General features: G+C 40.2%; 1 protein-coding gene across 1 annotated transcript; it reads left to right on the forward strand.

Moving 5' to 3' along the window:
* Window positions 1–5121: 5121 nt before the first annotated feature.
* On the forward strand, window positions 5122–6113 carry MRM3 (mitochondrial rRNA methyltransferase 3). The gene is given in 1 exon segment (XM_063606183.1): window positions 5122–6113. A coding segment is annotated over 1 exon segment (687 nt). The 5' UTR covers window positions 5122–5296; the 3' UTR covers window positions 5984–6113.
* The last annotated feature ends 20104 nt before the right edge of the window (window positions 6114–26217 follow it).

Below are 26217 nucleotides of genomic sequence, written 5' to 3' on the forward strand. Positions count from 1 at the left end.
GAGACGGGGTTTCACCATGTTGGTCAGGCTGGTCTCGAACTCCTTACCTCAGGTGATCCACCCGCCTTGGCCTCTCCAAGTGCTGGGATTACAGGTGTGAGCCACTGTGCCTGGCCAACTGGACCATTTTAAGAAGAATTTTACTACATTTAAATTTGTGCACTTAGTTGAAATTTAGCGTTACTTCTCTAAATCATACAAACCATTAAGTTACTAGTTGAGAATGATTAATTAATACACAGAAAGAAATTCTATCCTTAGTTCTAAGGCTGCAGTAGTTTATACCTATTTAATGGGTAGTTTAGCTAGTCTAACCTTTAAGGCTAGCTCACATTCTTGGAATCTATATATTCACAAATACCTCTCATGCTATTGGCAATAATATTAAGTCAAACATATGCAAAGATAAGTTGATATATAAGCATGACACAGAAAGCTATTAAGTCCTTGTTCACTGAACTGAAACAATATTTTGCCATCCTTTACATGAGTGTGTGCATGTGTGTGTATGTGTGTGTGGGTGTGTCTAAAAGAAAGGTTTGGGTACAAGATTAATGAATTGGCCCCTGAATGTTTCTGATGACAGAACTCAGATTTTCATGATAATTCATTACAACAGAACTGCAAACAAACATGGCTTTAGGTGTTGTGTTCAGCACCAAGAAGAAAAAGTTAGATGCAAAGAAATCTGGCTTGAGACAAGAAATATGTGACTTATAATTCTTTATTATCTACTTATTGAAATTCTTTATTACTTCCATAAGATACCTTACCCTGATGTCGAAAGTAGTAACTGATCTCAAACTAAACCATGCTGTAAAACAGTTTGGCACCTATTTAAGTTGTTATTTTATTTGACATGCAGATGGAGTTTTAAAACACAAAATAAATAACCAACAGATCCATGTGGCAACTCCTCACACAAAAGACTTTATGGATACTAAGGTGTATATAAAACACCACACTCTCACCCGTGGATAATACTAATACTGAGTTAGAAGATTTTCACCCTTATACTGCCAGAAAGAAAATTGCAAACAGATGATATACACAGTTCATTGATATGCTTAATACACTTACTCCATGAAGTGTAGAAAAACTGCCAAAAAAGAAATTATGAACAGCATTCCAAACGCTTAGGAAGTTAATGTTATATTTTAGAAAAGTAATGACCGAAAACCATTTTCTGCTTCATACATGCTACTTAGATATCTGCACAAGCTTTCCCCTCACATATAAAAAGCTGAAAATAAATGGAAAACACCAATAAAGCTGGCCACTAATATTGCCACTTCCAGAAGAAGGACAATAATGTGACATCTTTCATAGCTGACAGGATTTCTGCCAGAGGCTTGGTAGATTGTCCTCTACTGAGTTACTTCTTCTACCTATTTCTCAATTACAAGCTTATGTTCCTGCAAAATACTAACCTAGCCAAATAAACAACCATTGTTTCTGAAAACAGCATCTGCCCTGTGTCCCTTCTTCTATTCTATCTTAATAAATCAGGGTCAGTACATGACAGAAACAATCTGAAATCTTCTCTACTAGTCTCTTCGGAAATACAGCATCCAAATTCAATCCTAAGCATCCACTTTTGTGCTTTCTCCCCTCATACCTTATAATGACCCCTCTACCTTTTCTGATTCACAGGTAACTCTTAAACTAAAGGTACATCAGACCCAACAGGCAGAAAAAGAGCCTGCAAGGCAAGAGAATGAGACCCAAATGCTGCACCAGTTCAAGCTGAAGTACAAAGGAGGCCAAAAGTTTACCCTACTGTGTTCGATTTTTAAAATTCTATAGCCCATTTTAGGTTAAAGATCCTATCTCCTCTTTTTTCAAAATGTCTAACCCCATCCCAAACATGAGAACCATTTTTTCTACCCTCTTCCAAATGTGAAACCTGCTGAGCAATTAAAAAGAACAGAAGTCAATAGGCACTGAGGAAAAACATGGGTCTCAGTTGGTTTGTGGTAGGGACAAAACATTTAAAGTATTAGTATAAGCCCTTTAACAAAAGTAAGAGAATTCTTTTACTTTCAGAATTTTTATTTGCATAACTTCATTTAATAGACAACTGACTGAACTTTGATTATAAAATAATTATGAAAACCCCAAAATGAATGTGACTGCTTGCCATAATTGATGCAGCTACAGTTTGAAAATAACACATGAGGCAAGGAGAGGACGCAGCAGAAAATTTAGAATAATAATATTTTAGGCAGTAACTGTTGATGAATGCCAATTTTGAATTATTTTGAAAACCAGAGATTAATAAATAGTTTTATAGGACACAGTTTTATAAAACTTAAAAATAAATTTTTTGGTGAACTCTCTAGAGAATAACTTTTGGCAAATATACTAGTGATGAAACACTTTCTATTCTGTAATAATTATATTGCATGCAGTCATTACTTTGTAGGTCTTTCCTCTACTACACTGAGCTTAATAAAGAGCTTATCTTTGTATCTGCAGGTCCCATACAAAATGTAACTCAAATGTTTGCACACTTACTTAATTTACTTATTTATACCTTATATTGTTATGGAATACATTCTTGAGAGTTTACATTAGAATCAGTTCTGAAGCTTTTTATAAAACAAATGCTCAGGCCCCACTCTGCACATAGGGCTAGATATGTTTTAAAAGCTGTACAAATTGATATACATGCTATGAAATGATGGATATATAGAGACATGATGGAAACATTCCTGCCAAAGTCAGGAACAAGGTAAGGATAGCTATCAGCTCCACTACTACTAAACTTAGACCAAAGCTACTAGCTGGTGAAATCATACAAGGGAAAATAAGCAGCACTGTAAGAATTTGAAAAGAAAGAACCCAGTGCAGTAGTGTGTACCTGGCAACTGAAGTCCTAGCTACTTGGGAGGCTGAGGTGGGAGGAGGGCTTGAGTCCTGGAGTTTGAGGCCAGCCTGGAAAATGCAGGGAGATCCCATTTCTTAAAAAAAATAAAAAATTAATAAATAAATAAAGTAGAAAACAAAGAGTAAAACTGTATGTAAAGACATATGATATGTTGGTGTCCTGAGAACACAGAAGATAATGCTAAGACTAACACAAGTAAGAAAAAACATTTAATAAGGTAGCAGATATTAAAAATATATAATTAAAGAAACAAATGTTTAAAATAAGGACAGAAAGAAATATTTAGAAATAAATCAACAAAAACTGTGCAAAACCTATGTAAGAAAAACCTTAAAATATTCAAATGCAGAAAGTAGGCCTGAAATAATGGAAAGACATCCCTTCTCTTTGGGAAAGAAAATTCAATATTATAAAGATGTAAATTCCCTTCAAGTTAATATATAAATTAAATGTGATCCCAGTAAAGATACTCTGAAGTTGTTGTTATTTGATGAAGATAGATTAATGCTAAGATTCATGTGGAAAAATAAACATGCAAGAATATGAAGGGAAACTCCAAATAAAGAAAAGCTAGTCTAGGCGCAGTGGCTCACGACTATAATCCTAGCAGTTTGGGAGGCCAAGGTGGGCAGATTGCCTGAGCTCAGGAGTTTGAGACCAGCCTGGGCAACACGGTGAAACCCCATCTCTACTAAAATACAAAAAATTAGCCCGCCATGGTGGCATGTGCCTATAGTCCCAGCTACTCGGGAGGCTGAGGCAAGAGAATTACTTGAACCCAGGAGTTGGAGGTTGCAGTGAGCCAAGATCATGCCACTGTGCTCCAGCCTGGGTGACAGAATGAGACTCCATCTCCAAAAAAAGAAGAAGAAGAAGAAAAAAAAAAAAGCTGGCCAGGCGCAGTGGCTCACACCTGTAATCCCAGCACTCTGGAAGGCTGAGGTGGGCAGATCACCTGAGGTCAGGAGTTCGAGACCAGCCTGACCAACATGGCAAAACCCCGTCTCTACTAAAAAATATAAAAATTAGCTGGGCATGGTGGCACACTCCTGTAATCCCAGCTACTCAGGAGGCTGAGGCTGGAGAATCTCTTGAACCCAGGAGTTGGAGGTTGCAGTGAGCCGAGATTGCGCCATTGCACTCCAGCCTGGGTGACAGAGCAAGATTCGGTCTCAAAAAAAGAAAAAAAAGCTAATGAGTGGGAAGTAGACTTACATGACATAAAACATACTTTAAAGCCTCTATAATTAAAAAAGTAGAGTGTAGATGCAGGAATAGAGAGACCAATAAAACAGAATACCAGGTCCAGAAATAGATCCAAGCACATAAGAAATTTAGTAAATGATAGATGTGGAAGTTTGTATCACTGGGGGGAAATGATAGTCTTTAACAAAAATTGTATTCAAATATTAGAATTTTGGAGCCAGGTGCAGTGGCTCATGCCCCAGCACTTTGGGAGGCTGAGACAGGAGGATCACTTGAGGCCATGAGTTCAAGACCAGCCTGGGCAAAATAGTGAGACCTCGTCTATACAAAACATTAAAAAAATTAGCCGGACCTGGTGGCATGTGCCTGTGGTCCCAGCTACGGGGGAGGATGAGGTGAGAGGATCACTTGGGCCTTCGGCAGTTGAGACTACAGTGAATGGTGATCCCGCCACTGTACTCTATCCAGCCAGAGCATCAGAGCAACACTCTGACTCAGACAAAAAAAAAAAATTTGAAAAAAGACAAAATTAGATCCACACTTTATCTATTCAAAAGACAATTCTCCAAACACATCAGGTATCCAAATGTAAACTATTAAATCATATAATTACTAGAAGAGAACATGAATGAGTTCATTTAAGACATGAATGTCAGTGCCGCTACACACATGATCCCATACCAGACACTGTATACAGGTGATCTCAATGAAAAGTTGCTCAAAACTCAGTGAGGAAGATACATTGTCATCATACCCACTCTGTCGATGGAGAAACCTGATGCAGATAAGCTATGAGATAGAAGGCCACATATTTCCCTGGGTGGTCTCTCTCAGCCTGATCATGTAAATTAACACCTTATATTCATAGGGATATTCAGAGTCTAAAGAAGATTTTAAGAAACAAGGTATCATACCCATTACAGGCAGCCTTGCAGCCTTCTTCAAATTCCTCATGCCACAGAACCTGCAGTGTAATGACACTAGTTAAGTCCAGGCCTTTTCGGGAAAAGCAAGGGAAGATACTGCTGAAAGGCTCATTGCACACAATCTCAAGGCTGGAACTGTGCTGAAAGTTTTCTTCTCTAGCCATCTATAATACATAAAGAAGCTGCTCATCGATAAGCTGAAGGGTGTCAGCCTCATTAAGATGAAATTCGAGGACATCAAGGATTGGTCCAACCTAGTAATGCCACGAGAATAATGGGGATTTTTGCCAAACCTGACCATGTTAACATGACATATCCAAAGACTCAGCTTTAGCACTCACTGCCTTTATTATTGATTTGTGACAGTCTCTGCGACCCTGGGAACCTGGGGACAATTCTGAGATCTCCAGCTGGGGAAGGCTGCAGCAAAGTGTTACTCACTTTGAAAGGCTGTGTGGATGCCTGGGAGCCCAAAGTGCTACAGGCGGGTATGGGTGCACATTTCCAAGTGCCCATTATCAATAATCTGAAAACGAATGACACCCAGGTCTGTGTGGCTGACAACTGAAGCCTTTATGCTCAGGCTCAGATGTCTAATAAAGCCAGTGACTACGGCTGGGTGTAGGATTGGCGATTCCTGAAGTTTCACAAGTATGAAGAAAAGCAAGGTCTAGAAACTGGAGCCAGTAAAGGTTTGCTGCCTGTTATTGAGGTTCAGAGTTATGACTTGGACTGGACAGAGGCACCAGCAGCTGTAGTGGTTGGTGGCGAGACCTACGGCATGATCCTGGAATCTCTGTAGTTGGCCGAGAGCCCTGCGGGCAAGAGGCTGCTGATCCCTGTTGCACCTGGAGTGGACAGCCTCAACTCTGCCATGGCTGCACGCATCCTGCTTTTTGAAGGGAAAAGACAACTGCGGATGAGGGCGGAACACTTGAGCAGGGACAGGAGTTACCACTGAGAGGGGACAGAAAAGAGAGTTCTGCTGAGGACATCTCCAGCTCCCCCTATCCTGGCACATCGTTAGGAGGCTGGCAGAGTCGGAAACTGTGGCCTCTCAGTTGGTGACTGTGGCCTCCATGTTCAGGAGGCAACAGGTAAGCATGATACCATCATATGGTTATAGGAAAAATCAGAATTTCCATAAATTTCTGCTATTCCTCAGAAATAACAGGTCAAAATTCTTCCTGAGAACCCCCATCTCCTCACTGATTTTGAGGTTATATCTTATTTTTTTCCTTGGTGACAATACAAATAGGGGATCCACATGGCTCTGTATGTGTGTTTTTAAAAATTGTCCACGGAGAAGCATTTCGTGCCCAGAAATCTCCTGAAAGCAACATCTTGGGCAGGAAGGAATTTGCTCCACCAGCTGGTGGGTGTTTTGCAATCATCAAGCACTGGTCATAGGTCACGGCCAAGTCACTCACATGTGATCATTGGTCAATGGTAAATAAAATAAAGTGTAGAACCAGCAGATTACATTGAAAAGTTTTATTTGTGTGATCAAAAAAATAAATAAAATAAAACAGGAATGTAGGGAAATTCTTTCTAACTATGACTCAAAATCTAGAAGCATTAAGAGAAAATATTTTCCTTTGCAGCTCTTATTGCCAAAGGGATTTTTATCCAGTGGAAGGCTGACTTCACCAGAGCAAGAAAAATCAGCCAGAGGCATCTGGGATGAATCTTGCAGCTACAGGACCAGCACCCAGACCATCTGTGAGATTTGGGCAAAACTGTGCTCATCAAGTGCAGCCTACCTCTACCCTCACAGTGTTGCCCACTTCATTCAACTGGGATTTTCTTCCCTATTAGTACTCCACCACAATTAGAGCCTCTAGTCTGTTTCTCCAATACCCAGAGGCCCTGCATAGAATTTACTACCATTTTCCTACCAAAGGCCACATCCTATTCCGGAATTTCCCATACTATTAGTCGTTAACTAAGGACCTGCTTTAAAATAATAACCCAGAACCAGAATGCCATCAAATTGACTTCCTCTGGTACTTACACTTCCTTGTACATATTTATACCCTGATATGACATGGACCCCTTGCATTACCTGTCATCTCTAATAATTACTGCACAATTGGTTCTTCTCAAATAATGACTCCTGTTAGGACCAAGACCAGGACTTCTTTCAACTTTGCATTTTGGACTACTAGCTTGGTTTCCTCAGTTTTTTACCTGCAGTGAAGTCACTCTTCTCAGTGATGCTTTTCCCACACAATCCTGCCTTTCCTTTCCTGTGTCCAGTCCCTATCGCTAGAATTAGCTAGCTTTCTTTAATCACCAAATTGCCTTTTATTATGCTGTGGCAGACATTATAGCGCTCACTTATATCAGTTCTTTCTTTCTGGAAAAGTGTTGCATAAAACTTCCCTGTCCACCTTTTAGTTAGGTGATATTGTCTTAGGTCAAGTTTCCCAGATCCAATCTGTAAGACAAGAATGTATATGCAAGTGATATATTAAGGAAATATTCTCAAGGAAGACTGTAAGGAAGTGATAGAAGCAAGACAGAGAATGAAATAAAGCCAAGCAAGGCAAAAGTCCCACACATGGTAGGCTTTAGGAAGATCCTACAAGAGAATTTTGGAGGGCAAACAATTTCTCAGAGTTATCCCAACCTGAAGCAAGGGAGCTGAGCTAATATTCCTGTACAAAACAGTCTCTAATCAACAGCCACAGACAGGCACGGTGGCTCACGCCTATAATCCCAGCACTTTGGGAGGCTGAGGCAGTCAAATCGCTTGAGCCCGAAAATTTGAGACCAGCTTGGGCAACATAGTGAGAGTCCATCTCTATAAAAAGTTAGCCAAGCATAATGGTTCTCACCTGTAGTCCCAGCTCCTTGGGAGGCTGAAATGGGAGGCTGAAATCACTTGAGCCTGGGAAGTTGAAGCTGCAGTGAGCTGTGAACACACCACTGCACTCAGCCTGGGCGACACAGTAAGACCTTGTCTCAAAAAAAAAAAAAATATCAACAGCCACTTGAAAGTATGCACCAGGCATTTCTGGCTCTTGATGCAAAGGGGCTCCAGTAATCCAAATGGAAGCTATTGAAGAAGAGTCACAGGTGCTGGCCATTGAACACATGCCAATCAGGGATTTAAGTCAATGACAGACATTGTCTGTTCCAGGTCTCAAGTGAGTAGTTCTCTGGCCAGTGATTTTTGAATGGAAATTATTGTCACAGTGAATTTCATTTTCAGTGTGCACTCCTCCAGCAATTTTTTCTCCTTCCTTGTGTCAATCTAGAAGTCTATCTGCTTTAGAAAATGCAGCACCATAAGGTGGTAGAGTCTGGTCAGATTGCATCTTTGAGTTATGGAGGCAGAGCCTTCTTCTGACCTATGTTAGACATTTCTATTAAGTGAGGAATAAACTTAGTATGTGTTTGTTATTGTAGCGCATCCTCTCCTATCCTGACTAATACATATCCCATATATGCATTTTTCATTCAAAAATATTTGCTGAGCAAATATCATGTGCTAGATATTATGCTAGAGAATATAAAGACAAAAAATAAATGTTCCTTTTCCTCAGAAAGCCCCTTATCATAATAGAGTCTAGTTAGTGCCATGATAGAGATATGCGGTGGGACCCAGAATGCTTTGTGAACAATGAGTAGGAGACTCTAAAAGAGACAGCAAGGCCAGGCAAGTCTCCTTAGAGATTCCACATGAGTCACATTATAAAGCATGAGTTAAAATTAGCTAGAAAAATAAAGGGGCTGGGAAAGGAAGGTCAACAGAAGCAGCCAGAACATGAGATGCAAAGTTCTGATTTGTGAAGGACAGGATACACTGATGACTCACTAATACATAACAATATACAAAGTAGTATTTTGATATTTTATTTGTTGTAGCTTGGCCTGTCAGATTGAACCACAGACTAGTTAATTGGCAGGAAGTAATTTCAAATGATGAGCTAGTTCATGACCTAAAGCAAATTATTATTTTACTTATCTGTGTCCTGTTTACCTATTCTGAAAGATGAAAGTACTGACCTGCTTCATAGAGATGTTGTTTAATTACTATTCAAAGTTGCTTTGAAAATATCAAGCCCTTCTCAAACATAAAGTACTAGTACAATTTCCTTGGGAGCTGTGCTAACAGAAGAAAATGTAGGTTTCAATCTTTAGACTGGAATAAATCTAAAGAAGAAAATAATTATTGATTCCTTTCCACTAGTATTAGAGCAATACTGATACGTCTTTAATGATCTCAGGCTAAAAAGAAAATGGTAAAGGTATGATTATTCCATGACAAGAATAGGAAAATTTTTTAAGTTACCACCCCTGGGCCGGACGTGGGCTCACGCCTGCTATGCTAGCACTTTGGGAGGTCAAGGTGGGCAGATCGCTTAAGCTCGGGAGTTCGAGACCAACCTGGACAAGCAAAACCCCATTTCAACAAAAAATAAAAAAAATTAGCTGAGTGTGGTGGCGCATGCCTTTAGTTCAGGTTACTTGGGGGACTGAGGTGGGAGGATCACTTGAGCCCAGGAGGTCGAGGCTGCAGTGAGCCGAGATCCTGCCACTGCACTCCAGCCCGGGTGACAAAGTGAGACCCTGTCTCAAGAAAGAGAAAAAAGTTACCATCACTGGAAGGGGCTTCCAGGGAACAAGTACTCAGATGACCCATTTTACCCTTTTAAATTTAAATACAGATGATCATGATAACTAACATCTAATGAGCAAAATAATATGTTCTAGAATGGTTCTATGTGTTTTTCCATGTATAATCTTTGGAAATTATCTAGGCAACTTTATCCCTAGATAGTAAAAAACCTAGATAGGTTTATTATTATCTCTGTCTTGCAGACAAGGAAATGCAGGCACAGAGAGTTTAGCAATGTGCCCAGGGCCACTCATTATATTCCAGGGTACTCATGATATTCCTGAGTACTTGTGTGGCTCTGAGAAACTCTGTTTCTCTGTGTCTTTTTAAAACATCCACAATTTTCCTTTAGGGCTCACGGGAAGAACAGTACCTTTAAGGTATTTCTATACTCGTGGTAAAATTTCTGCTTATATGACCAGATTAATAAAAGCTGTTATCTTAGAAGGCAAACTACATAGAAAAGTTCATCTGAATTCAGCTTTTCCCTGACCACTTTTATTGACAGTACTCAGTTGACCCGTCTGTTTCCCAATTTAGCTTCCCTAAAGATTGTGGGAAATTTCTGATTTTTCTCAAGAACAATTGTGGATATGTCTTTTTTGTGCACCACTATTTCTGAAACTTCTGCCCACATTTAATGCCACTTCCTTATTAGGAATTATAATTATTAATGCCACTGTCTTACTATTGTCTCTAATTTGTCTGTAGAATTGAGACAAAACTAGAAAGCCTGCCATAGTTTCATTTTACTTACCAGACCAGTCCCTGGCTTTCTTCTTTGCCCATGCTTGTATATGACACTTAGCAATAATACACACTAAAATAATCCCCCATATTTTCTGTTTTTTAAACACCAATAATATGCACCTTCCTGTAGGGTATTTTTAGTGTTCTCAAATGTATTGAAGTATGGAAATCATCTGTGATCTACATACTGAACAAACAATATTAGTATGGCTTAATGTTTCCCTTCATAGACTTTTTTCTGAGGCCCCCATTCAGACTACAGCATTAAAGAAAAGCTAATGTCAATCAAAATTCAAGTGAATTATAACTAGCAGTGTGTGAGCAGTATAATCGATTAGATCAATCTGAAAAGATACAATTATGAAAGCAGAATTGTGTCTGCTTCTCTAGTGGGCATGTCTAATTATTTTTATTTGCATGGAATATTAGTCAGACATTTAATAATTAAATATAGATTCACTTATAGAAGAGCAATGCAAACAATAGCTAATATTTATTGACCACTTACTATGTGCCCAGCACCGTGCTAAGCATTCAGTTTGCATGATTATCATCTAATACCTCCCAAACTCTATAACCTATATCATATATATATATACATATATAAATAGTCCATATGCTAGTTGATACGCTGATAGATGGCAGAACGTATTCCCATTATATAGACTGAACAGATGTTTCATTGATATGGTTTTATGAGGGCTATGAAAATTTATCTAGTCGCCCTACGTTAACATGCAGTTTTCGCACTTATCACCTATTTCATGTAGAAAATATCTTTTGTTCTCTAAGGGTTAGATCATTTATTCCAGCGAGTTCTATCAGGAAAATTAGCCTGACATTTAGCAGTCTTTAGCAAGAGTCAAAATTTACCAGAATGAACCGTAAGGAGAGATTAGAGGAGGAAAGGATTGTACCTGGGGCTTAGGATCTTTATCAGTTCAAACAACAGCCAACAAAAAGACAGTATTAGGTTGGAAGAGGCATAATTGGGAAAACAAAAGAAGGAAAAAGAAAAAAAGAGTCACAACTTTGGATTAGAATCATAATATTGGCTAAAGGCAGATATAATTTCCATTTCACACGAAGGGAAATTAAGAGATCAATAACCACACAAAGTTACACAGGTGGTAAAGCCTGGAATCAAATTCCAGGAGCCTGGTTCCAAATCCTTTCTACCATTTAAAAAAAATTATTATTATATAAGAGTGCTGCCTGGATCCGTTGTGTTTTTTCATTGCAAAAGTCGAAGGTGAGATGACTTCCTAAACCCTTCTTTAATCAGCCTAAATCTATGTTTTCTCATGTCTTTTGAGGTTCATGGCTAGCATTGGGTAAAAGCAGTTAGGAAGAAAAGCTAAAGCAGTATAGCCTAGTAACGAAATCTATGGACTCTGGATTCTAAACTTTTTGAATTTAAAATTCCAGCTTTATCACTTACTCACTTTTCTTTTGGACAAGTTACTTGAACTCCTGCATAGCTTTCCTTATCTGTAAAATGAGCACAATAAGAATACTACTCTCATGGAGCTTTTTTAAAGGAAAAGGTAATACAAACTGCAAAGCATGCAGAAGAATCCTTTTCACACGGGGAATGCTCAAGTCACGTTGCAAGATATTTCAACATAAATGGTAAGACACTGTTAGGACTGGGCATGGAGATGAAAATCACGAAGGCAATGAGGATAGAAATCCTCTAAAATAGACAAAAATGGCTTCATGAAAGTGACAGAAGAAACAGAGGAGATGCAGAGGTATGTGTTGGCAAGCTGACTGAGCAAATAAGGTGTAAGTGTTAAATAATGAGGAGGAAAAGAAGGCAGTTTAACGTGTAGAAATTTCTAGGGAATAGGGAGGAAGCTTGCTTTGCCTACATTTTGGCTGTTTATAGAAGCAGTGGAAGGCAAGAGCTTCACAGAGGAAACTGTAAGAGATGCAAAGACATGCGAAGAGTTTAGAAGAGATGGAAGGAAGCTATAGAAACAGACAGGATTAAACACAGGTTTTCCCTCAGAGGACTGGGCCATGGGAGTTACAAAGACATAATGGAAAGGAATGCTGAAACAGAATTTTATGGGAGGAAATGAGGATAATAAACTTGCCCTGGGAAAGTGGGTGGGGAGGATAAGAATGAGGAAGTATTAGAGGAGAAAGAAGTAGGAAATTATATTTGGCAGAAAAGAGTCAACAACCTATTTTCCATGCTCTGACAGGCTTAAACATAAACCAGGTACGTCGCCAGGGTTAAGAATTCGAGTAGTCGGCCAGGTGTGGTGGCTCACTACTGTAATCTCAGCACTTTGGGAGGCCGAGGCGGGAGGATCACTTGAAGTCAGGAGTTTGAGATCAGCCTGGCCCGCACGGTGAAACCCCACCTCTACAGAAAATACAAAAATTAGCCAGGCATGGTGGTGGGCACCTGTAATTCTAGCTACTTAGGAGGGTGAGGCAGGAGAATCGCTTGAACCCAGCAGACAAATGTTGCAGTGAGCCAAGATTGAGCCACTGCACTCCAGCCTGGGTGACAAGAGCGAAACGCTGTCTCAAAACTCACTAACTAAATAAAATAAATTAGTCAGGTGGCAGACAAAGTAGAATTTTTCAGAGGACGTATTAGCATTGGCTCTCTTCCAAATCTTCATCTCATAGACCCATCTGCTTGACCCAGAAAAGCTCAACACCGCCATGACATACACACACAGACTTAAGGCTTGATCCGTGATGTGCATGAGTAGTTAGATGTAGAAATCCTTTTTCTACTTGTGACTGGGTGAAAATTTGGGGTAGGAATGGCTGTTCTCAATGTTTGAAACTGTCTGGGTTCTTTTATAGCTACTCCATTAATTTTAGGGATTCTGACAAGAGTATGGTTTTAGAGTAACCTAGTTAAGGAGGTGAGATATTAGCTTTCTAGACCTCACACCAATTAACTCTTTTATTTTATTAATTTTTTTTAATTTTTTTTTTTTTTTTGGAGATGGAGTTTTGCCCTTGTTGCCTAGGCTGGAGTGCAGTGGCGCAATCTTGGCTCACTTCAACCTCCACCTCCCGGGTTCAAGTGATTCTCCTGCCTCAGCCTCCCAAGTAGCTGGGATTACAGGCATGCACCACCACACCTGGCTAATTTTGTATTTTTAGTAGAAACGTGGTTTCTCCATGTTGGTCAGGTTGGTCTTGAACTCCCGACCTCAGGTGATCCGCACGTCTCGGCCTCCCAAAGTGCTGGGATTGCAGGCGTGAGCCACCGCGCCCAGCAATTTACTGTTTTATTTAAATTTGAGTAGCTCACACAGTTAACTGTTTTGACAGTGATCCTACTGAGTGGTAGAAGCCTCTGACCCACAGTGTATATGTAAGTGAAGCAGGAAGACAAATAGGTTATGAATGAAAGAGCTGGGCTGAATATAATATAATATAATATAATATAATATAATATAATATAATATAATATATACTTTTTTTTTTTATTTTGAGACAGAGTCTTGCTCTGTCACCCAGGCTGGAGTGCAGTGTCATGATCTTGGCTCACTGAAACTTCTGCCTCCCAGGTTCAAGCAATTCTCCTGCCTCAGCCTTCCAAATAGGCTGGGACTACAGTCACACACCACCATGCCCTGCTAATTTTTGTATTTGTAGTAGAGACAGGGTTTCACCATGTTGGCCAAGCTGGTCTCAAACTCCTGACCACAAGTGATCTATCCGCCTCGGCCTCCCAAAGTGCTGGGATTACAGGCATAAGCCACAATGCCCAGGCTGAATATATTTTTGTTCAAGGAATTTAGAACATAAGACATTCTAAATAATTTGACCTTTTGTCTGTGAATAATTTGCATGTGTTAATATATTAAATATACTTTCCCAAAGACTATTTTAAAAAATATAGCCAATAGATAATAACATATATAACATTTTTACTTCTAGTAATCTTGTACTGTACTCATTCAATAAAAACCTTTTTTTTTTTTTTTGCAGAACTTCCAAATTTATAGAGACATGGACTCTACAGATAAAGGATGAAATGGACTCTATAGTGAAGGTCTTTGGTGTACATGTTAAATATGTGAGATTTTAAAATCTTGGACTGATAGGGTCATTTTTATATTAGATATTGAACTGAATTTAAATCTCAACTCTAGGTGGCAGTTTACACCATCACTTACTTTAGTTCTTTTAACAAGCAGTAGATTCATTCACAGTTTTTCCATGAATGCATAATTTTGTGTAAAAATTAGTCCCTGGCTCTCGGTATCTGTTAAAAATAGATTTGATTTTAGGAATAAAATCATGGCTTGAGATGCAGGTTTTCCATGTATCTTGTCATTCTTGGTTTCATTAAGCCGACAGAATAAAGCAAAAGAAAATAGATAAAAATGAAGGTTTTAACCGAATTTTTTGGAGAAATATAATATTTTAAAGTCATAGCAATAGTTCTACATCAAAGTTGTGCTTCTATCGTGCAGAATAGATCTTAGTATGAATAATTTTTCCATGAATACCCTGATTTTCAGAACTATCAAGGATATTTGAGATTCTGGGTTTTCTGAGATTGTTTAAGCATATTGATTTAATTGAAGGAAAAACTGTACTACAGAAAAGGAAAATGACTCATAGCTGTGTTTCTTTGCATCTTATTGATGAAAATAGCCAAAGCTGGAGTTTAATTGGGTTGTCAAGGACCAAAATACTCAGGCTGCCCAATTAAAAGCAATATATCGGCAGGGCGTGGTGGCTCACGCCTGTAATCGCAGCACTTTGGGAGGTCAAGACAGGCGGATCACCTGAGGTCAAGAGTTCGAGACCAGCCTGACCAACACGGAGAAACCTCATCTCTACCAAAAATACAAAATTAGCCGGGTGTGGTGGCACATGCCTGTAATCCCAGCTACTCGGGAGGCTGAGGCAGGAGAATCTCTTGAACCTGGCAGGCAGAGGTTCTGGTGAGCCGAGATCATGCCATTGCATTCCAGCATGGGCAACAAAAGCAGAACTCCATCTCAAAAAAAAAAAAAAAAAAAGCATATATCAGGCCAGGCGTGGTGGCTCATGCCTGTAATCCCAGCACTTTGGGAGGCCTAGGTGGGCGGATCACTGGAGGTCAGGAGTTCGAGACCAGCCTGGCCAACATGGTGAAACCTGTCTCTACTAAAAATATAAAAAGTAGTCAGGCGCAGTGGCGGGTGTCTCAAAAACAAACAAACAAACAAACAAAAACTCCCCCCCCACATACCCTAACAGTCCTGCATGAGGCATTTTGTCCTGATTTATATTTGCAAGAGCCCCAACGATAGGATACACAGAACAACTCCTGGGCACTTATCACATAAAAAACTTGCTACACTTCACAGTTCTTTCATTGTTTCAGTTCTAGCAGGAGAAAAATGCATAAAGGATTTAAATTTTGTCCTAAAATTAGATTTTCTTTAAATTGGGGGTAATAACTGTGTTGTGAGCATGAAATAAGATTATGTTTGCATACAGTGACTGGCACCTGGCATTCTGCATATTAGTTATTCTTATTCTTACTATTCTTATTTTTATTAATAAGAAATGTTAACTACAATCCCAAAGAGACTGGCCAATGTGGCAAACTCATGAGCAGCTTTTATTTAGGGAGTTGCATGCTTTCGGCTCCCCTGGGCCTATCCCTGTCTCCATACTCGCCTATGTGTAAAAGGAACATAGGAAAAAGCCATATGGCATGGGCGTAGGGGGTGAGGATATTAGTCACTGGAGTGTGAAAATTAACAATTTCCAAAATGTGTCTAATTGTTTATAAAAATGAATACAAAATTATATTTGGCAAAACTTGGAATCATTTCTGCATTTCTCCTTGATATATATGTGTGTGTTATGTGTATGTATATATATATGTGCATATATAATATAAATGCATATATATTTATAATATGTGTGGATGGAGAGAGAGGTATACATTTTAATGTCATCACCATCTGCACTCTCAATTTATTGAATGATATTCTTCAGGATTTATGTAGAAGTCAAAGGTACCAACCCTATTAATAGAATGTAATCTCTCATTTCACTCAAGTTCCATTTATAAATTATTCACATAAATATGTCTAAATAAAAACATCTTTGGCCAGGCATGGTGGCTCACGCCTGTAATCCCAGCACTTTGGGAGGCCGAGACGGGTGGGTCACCTGAGGTTGGGAGTTCAAGACCAGCCTGACCAACGCAGAGAAACCCCATCTCTACTAAAAATACAAAAGTAGCCAGGCGTGGTGGCACCTGCCTGTAATCCCAGCTACTTGGGAAGCTGAGGCAGGAGAACTGCTTGAACCCGGGAGGCGGAGGTTGCGGTCAGCCGAGATCGCGCCATTGCCCTCCAGCCTGGGCAACAAGAGCGAAACTCCGTCTAAAAAGAAAAAAAAATTCTCTATCTTACAACAGAATTGATCCCCTATGGCATAGTTCCCTAACAGGTGTGCCACATAGGAATAAGTAATAGCTATATTAACGTGTTCATCCTTGAAGGCCTCAGGGCTCCTAGGTGGGGCCATAGCAGTTGTGCATGGGGCCAGTTGCCCTCAACAGTTAAAAGCCTCATCTATTTAACCCAATGTGCTATAAAAATATTCTTCCATGCATAGCCTCATGTGAAAAAAGTTGGAGAGAACTATTCTAGCATTGCCAGGTATTCTCATTATCAAGGTCTGAATATGTTCCCCCATTGCCTGTCGAGCAAAGGCCAAACTTCTTATGGTGCTATTCAAGTCCCTACAGCACCTGGTTCCAGGCTGCCCTTGCAGGTCTATTTGTCATTAATATCCTTCCACATCCCACATAGGGATGCCGTGTTTCCACCTCATTTCCAAATGCCCAAATCCTACATGGTTCAAATGCAACTGTCTCTACACAGTCCTGATTCCTCCAACTGGAATGAATCCCCTCCTTTTCTAGAGCATTTGTCACTCTGTATGGCTATTCTCATGTTCTACAATAATTTAAATCTTAGTGTTAACTAGGATTAAGCTCAGCTACATGTAACTGAAAATTATCCAAAATAATAATAGCTTAAACACATATATTCTTTTCTCTTTCACATATTGAAGTCCTGAAGGAGGCAGCTGAAAGCTGTTTCACTGCTTCATGGTGTCATCAACTTAGGTTCTTCTGTCCTGTTGCCCTGCCGTCCTTGGCACATGGCTTCAACCTCAGGATTTAAAATGGTTGCTCAAGCTGGGGCCATTGTATCCACAATCTAATCAGCATGAAAGAGGAAGAGAGGAAGAAGAGCATCACCTCTGCACTTTAAGGGCCCATTCTGAAAGTTGTATATACCACTTCCACGTATATTACACTAGCCAGGATTGAATCACATGTCCATATCTAGCAACCAAAGCAGCTGAAAAATGCAGCCTTTATTCCATGTGGCCATATGCTGAGTTTAACAATATAGGGGTTATATTAATAGGGCATAAAGACAGGATGATATAGGTACAACTATTAATCTCTGTTCCATTTACCTATGAGAAGTATAAACTTTTTGATCTATGTTTGATTAACTTTGTAATATAAATCAATACATTTGATCTATAGTTGATCTAACTTTATAGTCTTAGAATCAGGAACAGTGTCATATATATTAATATTGAATGAACAACTACATGGATAAGAGTAAGGTATGGGGATACTAGTCCTCTGCACTTTTATTGACTCTGTCAATTCAAGTGACATTGAATATTGAGCTTGAATACATCTGGCATTGATTTTATTTTCTCTTTATTTTTTATTTGATTTTATTTTTGAGACAGGGTCTCGTTCTGTTGCCCAGGCTGAACTGCATTGTCACAATCATGGCTTACTGCAGTCCCAGCATCCTGGGCTCAAGCAGTCCTCTCGCCTCAGCTTCTCGAGTAGCTGGAACAGGCACGTGCCACAACGCTTCGATAATTTTTTTTTTTTTTTTTTTTGTAGAGACAGGGTCTCATTATTTCACCCAGGCTGGTCTGGATCTCCTGAGCTTGAACAATCCTCCTGACTCAGCCTCCCAAAGTGCTGGGATTGTAGGTGTGAGCCACTGCACCTGGCTTTGATTTTATCTTATTATGTTCAATGCCTACCAGACATTGAGAACCAAAGTGGTATTTAAATATAGGAAAGTAAGGCCGGGCATGGTGGCTCATGCCTGTAATCCCAACACTTTGGGAAGCCTAGGTGAGCAGATCACCTGAGGTCAGGAGTTCAAGACCAGCCTCGCCAACATAGCGAAACCCTGTCTCTACTAGAAATACAAAAATTAGCTGGGCGTAGTGGTGCATGCCTGTAATCCCAGTTACTCAGGAGGGTGAGACACAAGAATCGCTTGAACCCGGGGTGGGGGTGGGGGGAGGTTGCAGTGAGCCGAGATTGTGCCACTGCACTCCAGCCTGGGTGACAGAGTGAGACTCTGTCTCAAAAATAAAAATAAAAATAAATAAATACAGGGAAGTGAGATGAAAGTGATTACTCCAAATATTTTGAGCAATGGAAATCTGGAAATCATGTGTATTATACTTATGCTAACGTCAAATTTAAATGCCATTATTGGCAAGCTTACTGTTATTGCTCCACTCCAAATATCTGTATGGTTCAGATTTATTTTTATACTTTTCATTTTTTTGAGACAGAGTCTTGCTCTGTCATCCAGTGCAGTGGCACAATCTCAGCTCACTGCAACCTCCGCCTTTCAGGTTGAAGCATTTCTCCTGCCTCAGCCTCCCAAGTAGCTGGGATTGCAGGTGCCCACCACCACGCCCAGGTAATTTTTTGTATTTTTAGTACAGATGGAATTTAACCACCTTGGCCAAGCTGGTCTTGAACTCCTGACCTCATGATCCACCCGCTTTGGCCTCCCAAAGTGCTAGACTTACAGGCATGAGCCACCGCACCCGGCCAATGGTCCGGATTTAAAATTCACAAATCTGACCCTGGCTGATTATCAGAAGCATTGGGATTGTCAACTTTAATTTAAAAGAAGAAATGTGGATTACTGTCTTTCTTGTTCCTTTCTCTCTGGGCCAGTGACAGATTATGTCATCTTGTCACTGAAAGCTGCTTGGATTTGAAGAAGCTTTCTAAAATATACTCCTCCACTACCACCCCCAATAATGAAAAATGTTGGCTTTGGAGGAGTTAGGTCATATCCCCTTGGGTACCCCCACACACTATAATTTATAATTCGAGTTCCCTAGCTCCATCTTAGATTGTGGTATGGGAGGAAGACCGTTGAATTTCACTTTCTAGTTCTCTATCTATTGGTCACTAGAGCTTAGGACTCCAAGGCTTCCTATCATGTTTCATGTCTGCATGAAGGTTTAAAGCGTTTCCCTAACAACTCACAGATACACTGTTGGGAAGCAAAGGCCTTCCATTTAGGCAAGAACAGGCAGAAGAGGGGAGTGGGAACTAAATACTACAGGAATTTAAATATAAAATAAATTGTATCTCTGTCTCTTACATTCTCTCTATAATGGCTACAATCTTCTAATTTTGTTTGACTTCCTTTTATGTGCCTAACACCATAGAGCAGGCTTTATCATTAAAACTCAGATTTGATCAGGTTTTGATGACGCTCAGAAGCTTAATCTTCTATACACTGACAGGAAGATTTAAAGTTGAATCCACCCACCCATTCAACAATCGCCTGTTGAGTGAGGACTCAACAGGCAATATGACTAACATCAATACTTAAAATGAACACAAAGATGAATCTCATGTCAGGTTGGCTCTCAGGAAGATGACAAGCTAACCACACAAAATAAATATCACACAAGAGGTATAGATTCGCATTATTCAAAATAGCAATGGATTAAAGAAGATATTTCTTTTCCATTTTAAGATATGTAGAGGTGGGAAACCATGGTGACAGGGTTACTCTGCCATGTCTAGCCCTTTCTAGCTTTCATTTCTAAGGCTCCTTCATGGTCTAATGCTGTTTTGGGAGTTCCAGCCTTCAGAATGAGCAGGAAAGAAGAAGAGCGGCTGGGCGTGGTGGCTCACGCCTGTAATCCGAGCACTTTGGGAGGCCGAGGCGGGCAGATCACGAGGTCAGAAGATCGAGATCATCCTGGCTAACACGGTGAAATCTGTCTCTACTAAAAAATACAAAAAAAAATTAGCCGGGCGTGGTGGCGGGCGCCTGTTGTCCCAGATACTCGGGAGGCTGAGGCAGGAGAATGGCGTGAACCCGGGAGGCGGAGCTTGCAGTGAGCCGAGATCGCACCACTGCACTCCAGCCTGGGCGACAGAGTGAGACTCCATCTCAAAAAAAAAAAAAAAAAAAAAAAAAAAAAAAAAAAAAAAAAAAAAGAAGAAGAGCAAGAATGGCATATTAGATTCCTAGGGGTGCTGTAAGAAAGTGCCACAAATGTGGTGGCTTAATACAACAAAAACTTATTCTTTTATAGTTTTGGAGGCCACAAATGTGAAACAAGGTGTAAGCAATCAATCAAGGCATGAACAGGGCCGTGTTTCCACCAAGGCTCTACTGGAGAATCCGTCCTTGCCTCTTCTACCTTCTAAAGGCTCCAGGTATTCCTTCGCTTGGGGCTGCATAACTCCAGTCTCTGCTCTGTCGTCGTATTGCTGTCTCTACCGTGTGTCTCTGTGTTTCAAATGTTCCTCTACCTTTGCCTTGTCATTGGATTAAGGGCTGCCCTTCCTGTATTTAGGATGATTATCTCAGGATCCTTCACTTCATCACACATGCAAAGATTCTTTTTCTCGTTTCCACGTGGACATATCTTTCAAGAAGCCACAATTGAACCCATTATACCCTTTCACTTTTGATAGAAACTATTTAGTTTCCATACCTAACTACATGGGCAGCGGAGAAATGTAGTATTTACTCAGCGGACATGTACTCAATTAAACATGAGACATTCCATTACTAATTATAAGTAAAAGTGATATTGTTTTACTAAAAAGTTACTTAGAAAATGTGACAGATTATTATAACACTCTGCTCATTTGGAATGATGCCCAATTCTAATGTTAGATTTGTATGCTTCATAAAAATAAAAAGTAGTAACCTCATATAAAACAGAAACTGTAAAAGCCCTACTGGGGGCCGGGCACGGTGGCTCATGCCTGTAATCTCAGCACTTTGGGAGGCTGAGGCAAGCGGATCACGAGGTCAGGAGTTCCAGACTAGCCTGACCAACATGGTGATACCCTGTCTCTACTAAAAATACAAAAGTTAGCCAGGCATGGTGGTGCATGCTTATAATCCCAGCACTTTGGGAGGCTGAGGCAAGCGGATCACGAGGTCAGGAGTTCCAGACTAGCCTGACCAACATGGTGATACCCTGTCTCTACTAAAAATACAAAAGTTAGCCAGGCATGGTGGTGCATGCCTATAATCCCAGCTACTCGGGGGACTGAGGCAGGAGAATTACTTGAACTCGGGAAGCGGAGGTTGCAGTGAGCCGAGATCTCCCCACTGCACTCCAGCCTGGGTGACAGAGCAAGACTTTGTCTGAAAAAAAAAAAACAAAAAACAACTGACAAATTCCATAATTGCCATATTTTCCTGAGGTGTTCATAGGTTAGGTAAGCTAGTTTATACTCCTTTTGCTGTTGCTTCTCTATGCCTTAACTCTAGCTCTAACTCTGAAAAATCTCATACTTTTTTAAATTAATTTTTTTTTGAGATAGGGTCTTGCATTGTTGCCCAGGCTGGAGTGTAGTGCTGTGGTCATAGCTCACTGCAGCCTCAAACTCCTGGGTTCAAGCAATCCTCCTGCCTCAGCCTCCTGAGAGCTGGGACTACAGGTATGTGCCACCATATCTAGCTAATTTAAAAAAAAAACACCTTTTTGTGTGTGTGTGTGTGTGTGTGTGTGTAGAGATAAGATTTCATGATATTTCCCAGATTCCCAGACTGGTCTCAAACTCCCGGCCTCAAGTGATTCTCTTTCCTCAGCTTCCTGAAGTGCTGGAATTAGAGGCATGAACCTCTGCGTCTGGCCTCAGACTTTTTTTTTTAATCAGGAAAGAAATCAGCCGGGCGCAGGGGCTCATGCCTGTAATCCCAGCACTTTGGGAGGCCGAGACAGGCGGATCACCTGAGGTCGGGAGTTCGAGACCAGCCTAACCAATAAGGAGAGCCCCTGTTTTTACTAAAAATACAAAATCAGCCATGCGTGGTGGCTGGCACCTGTAATCCCAGCTACTCAGGAGGCTGAGGCAGGAGAATTGCTTGAACCCTGGAGGCGGTGGTTGCAGTGAGCCAAGACTGCACCATTGCACTCCAGCCTGAGCAAGAGAGCAAGACTCCATCTCAAAAAAAAAAAAAAAAAAGAAAAAGAAAAAGAAAGAAATCAGTCTACATTTGAGAAGAAAAATCTGTTAAGCTCACAGACGTATAATATGGGGGCAATAAAGTGTTTCTTTTTGAAAAGAGGCAATTGATTATCTAGTCAGTCTAGTCAAATGGAACCATTTCTATATAGAGTTGAGAAAAGCAAAGAAATAAAGCCTCAGGCTTAAAATAAACTACACTACATGAAGAGACATTTCTAGGACTCAGAAAGTAGAGAGCAGCCTGATACTCAAAGTTTTGGGTGGTGGATCTTGGTTTATAAAGCTATGAAGAGTAAAGTCAAGATACGGGCGTACCTCAGCAATATTGTAGGTTTGATTCCAGACCAGCGCAATGAAGCAAATGTAACAATGATGCAAGTCCACCAATTTTTTGATTTCAGTGTATATAGATTTCAGTGTATATAGAAGTTATGTTTAGGCCAGGTGTGGTGGCTTCTACCTGTAATCCCAGCATTTTTGGGGGGCCAGAGTGGGAGGACTGCTTGAGGCCAGGAGTTTAAGACCAGCCTGGGCAGCATGGAAAGACCTCATCTCTACAAAAAATTTTAAAAAGTTATCTGGGCATGGTGGCACTCACCTGTGTTCCTAGATACTCCAGAGGCTGAGGCAGGAGGTTCGCTTGAGCCCAGGAGGTTGAGGCTGCAGTGAGCCCTGTTTGAGCCATTGTACTCCAGCCTGGATGACAGAGCAAGACCCTGTCTCAAGAAAAAAGAAAAAAAAAGAAGTTATGTTTACACTATACTGTAGTCTATTGTGTGAAATAGCCTTATGTCTTAAAAAATGTACATATGTTAATTTTAAAATACCTTATTGCAGCCGGGCATGGTGGCTCACGCCTGTAATCCCAGCACTTTGGGAGGCCGAGGCGGGCAGATCACGAGGTCAGGAGATCGAGACCATCCTGGCTAACATGGTGAAACCCCGTCTCTACTAAAAATATAAAAAATTAGCTGGGCATGATGGTGGACGCCTGTAGTCCCAGCTACTCTAGAGGCTGAGGCAGGAGAATGGCATGAACCTGGGAGGCAGAGCTTGCAGTGAGCTGAGATCACGACACTGCACTCCAGCCTGGGTGACAGAGTGAGACTCCATCTCAAAAAAAGATGGAGACAATCCTCTTCAACCCTGCTACTGCTTTATCAACTAAGTTTAGGTTATATTCTAAATTCTTTGTTGTAATTACAACAATGTTCTCAGCATCTTCACCAGGAGTAGGTTTATCTTAAGAATCCACTTACTTTGCTCATACATAAGAAGCAACTCCTCATCCATTCAACTTTGATCATGAGATTGCCACATCTTTAGGATTCACTTGTAATTGTAGTTCTCTTGCTGTTTCCACCACATCTGCAGTTATTTTCTCTATTAAAGGCTTGAACCCCTCATAGCATCAATATGGGTTGAAATCAGCTTCTTCCAAACTTCTATTAATGTTGATATTTTGATTTCCTCCCATGAATCACAAATATTTTAATGGCATCTAGAATAGTCAATCCTTTCCAAAAGGTTTTCAATTTATTTTGCTCAGATCTATCAGAGGAATCACTATCTATGGCAGCTATAACCTTATGAAATATATTACTTAAAGAATAACACTTGAAAGTAAAAATTACTTCTTGATTCATGAGCTATGGAATGAATGTTGTGTTCACAGCCAAGAAAAACAATATTAATCTTCCTGTACATCTCCATCAGAGCTCTTGGGTGATCCGGTCCACTGTCCATGAGCAGTACTATTTTGAAAGGAATCCTCTTTTCTGAGCAATAGGTCTCAACAGAGGACTTAAAATTTTCAGTAAACCATGATTTAAACAGATGTGTTGTTATCCAAGATTTGCTGTTCCAATTCTAGTGCACAGACAGAATAGATTTAGCATCTTAAGGGCCCTGGGATTTTGAGAATGGTAAATGAGCATTGGCTTCAACTTAAAGTCACCAGCTGCAATTAGCCCCTAACAAGAGTCAGTCTGCCCTTTGAAGCTGGCAGACATAGACTTCTCCTCTCTAGCTATAAATATCCTAGATGGCATATTCTTCTAATAGAAGGCTGTTTCATCTACATTGAAAATCTGTTGTTTAGTGTAGTCAACTTCATCAGTGATCTCAGCTACATCTTCTGGATAACTTGCTGCAGCTTCTACATCAGCACTTGTGGCTTTATCTTGCTTTTTTTTTTTTTTTTTTTTTTTCTTGAGATAGAGTCTCACTCTGTCATCCAGGCTGGAGTGCAGTGGTGCGATCTTGGCTCACTGCAAGCTCTGCTTCCTGGGTTCAAGCAATCCTCCTGCCTCAGCCTCCCAAGTAGCAGGGATTACAGGTGTTTGCCACCGCACACGGCTTATTTTTGTATTTTTAGTAGAGACAGGATTTCACCATGTTGGTCAGGTTGGTCTAAAACTCCTGACTTCAGGTGATCCACCCACCTCAGCCTCCCAAAGTACTGGGATTACAGACGTGAGCCACCATGCCTGGCTTATCTTGCACTTTTATGTTCTGGAGATAGCTTCTCTCTTTCAGCCTCTTAAACCAACCTCTTTTGTTCTGCAGTTTCTTCCCCTCTCTCAGACTTCATAGCATTGAAGAGTTAGGACCTTGCTCTGGATTAGGCTTTGGTTTAAGGGAATGTTGTGTCTGGTTTGGTCTTATATCCAGACCACTCAAACTTTCTCCTTATCAGCCAAAAGCTGTTTTGCTCTCTTATGGTTTCATGTGTTCACTGAGGTAGCACTTTTAACTTTCTTCTAGAACTTTTCCTTTGCATTCATAACTTTGCTAGCTATTTGGTGCAAGAAGACTAGCTTTTGGCCTATCTCAGTTTTCAATATGTTCTCCTTACTAAATTTAATCATTTCTAGTTTTTGATTGAAAAGCGAGAGATGTGTGACTCTTCCTTTCACGTGGCCTAATTTAAATGGTGTTGTGTCTCAGGGAATAGGAAGATACAAGGAGAGAGAAAGAGCTGGAGGAAAGACCAATCATTGGAGCAGTCAGTATACATACAAATTATTGATTAAATTGGCTATGTTATATAGGCACAGTATATGTTGCCCCAAAATAATTACAATAACATGAATGATCACTGATGACAGACCACCATAATAGATATAATAGTAATGAATGTGTTGAAATATTGCAAGAGTTACCAAAATGTGACATAGACATGAAATGAGTACATGCTTTTGGAAAAATGGCACCAATAATCTTGTTCAACTTGGGGTTGATACAGTGTTCAATTTGCAAAAAATGCAGCATCTGCAAAGAGCAATAAAGCGTAACACAATAAAATGGCATATGTTTGTGTCAACGAAGATCTAAGCTTTTACAAGAAACTATCCTAAACCTATTAACTAAACACATTACCCTCATAATCTTAGGAATTTCTGTATGTCAAATTTTCAGACAAATTTGAGTCTTCTCACAAAGTTTATTTAGGGGTTTTGTTTTGCTCTGTGAGCCGATAATACATTTAAGACAGGATATCAATTCAAAA

This window comes from Pan paniscus, chromosome 6, assembly GCF_029289425.2.
Source record: "Pan paniscus chromosome 6, NHGRI_mPanPan1-v2.0_pri, whole genome shotgun sequence".
Classification (NCBI taxonomy): domain Eukaryota; kingdom Metazoa; phylum Chordata; class Mammalia; order Primates; family Hominidae; genus Pan; species Pan paniscus.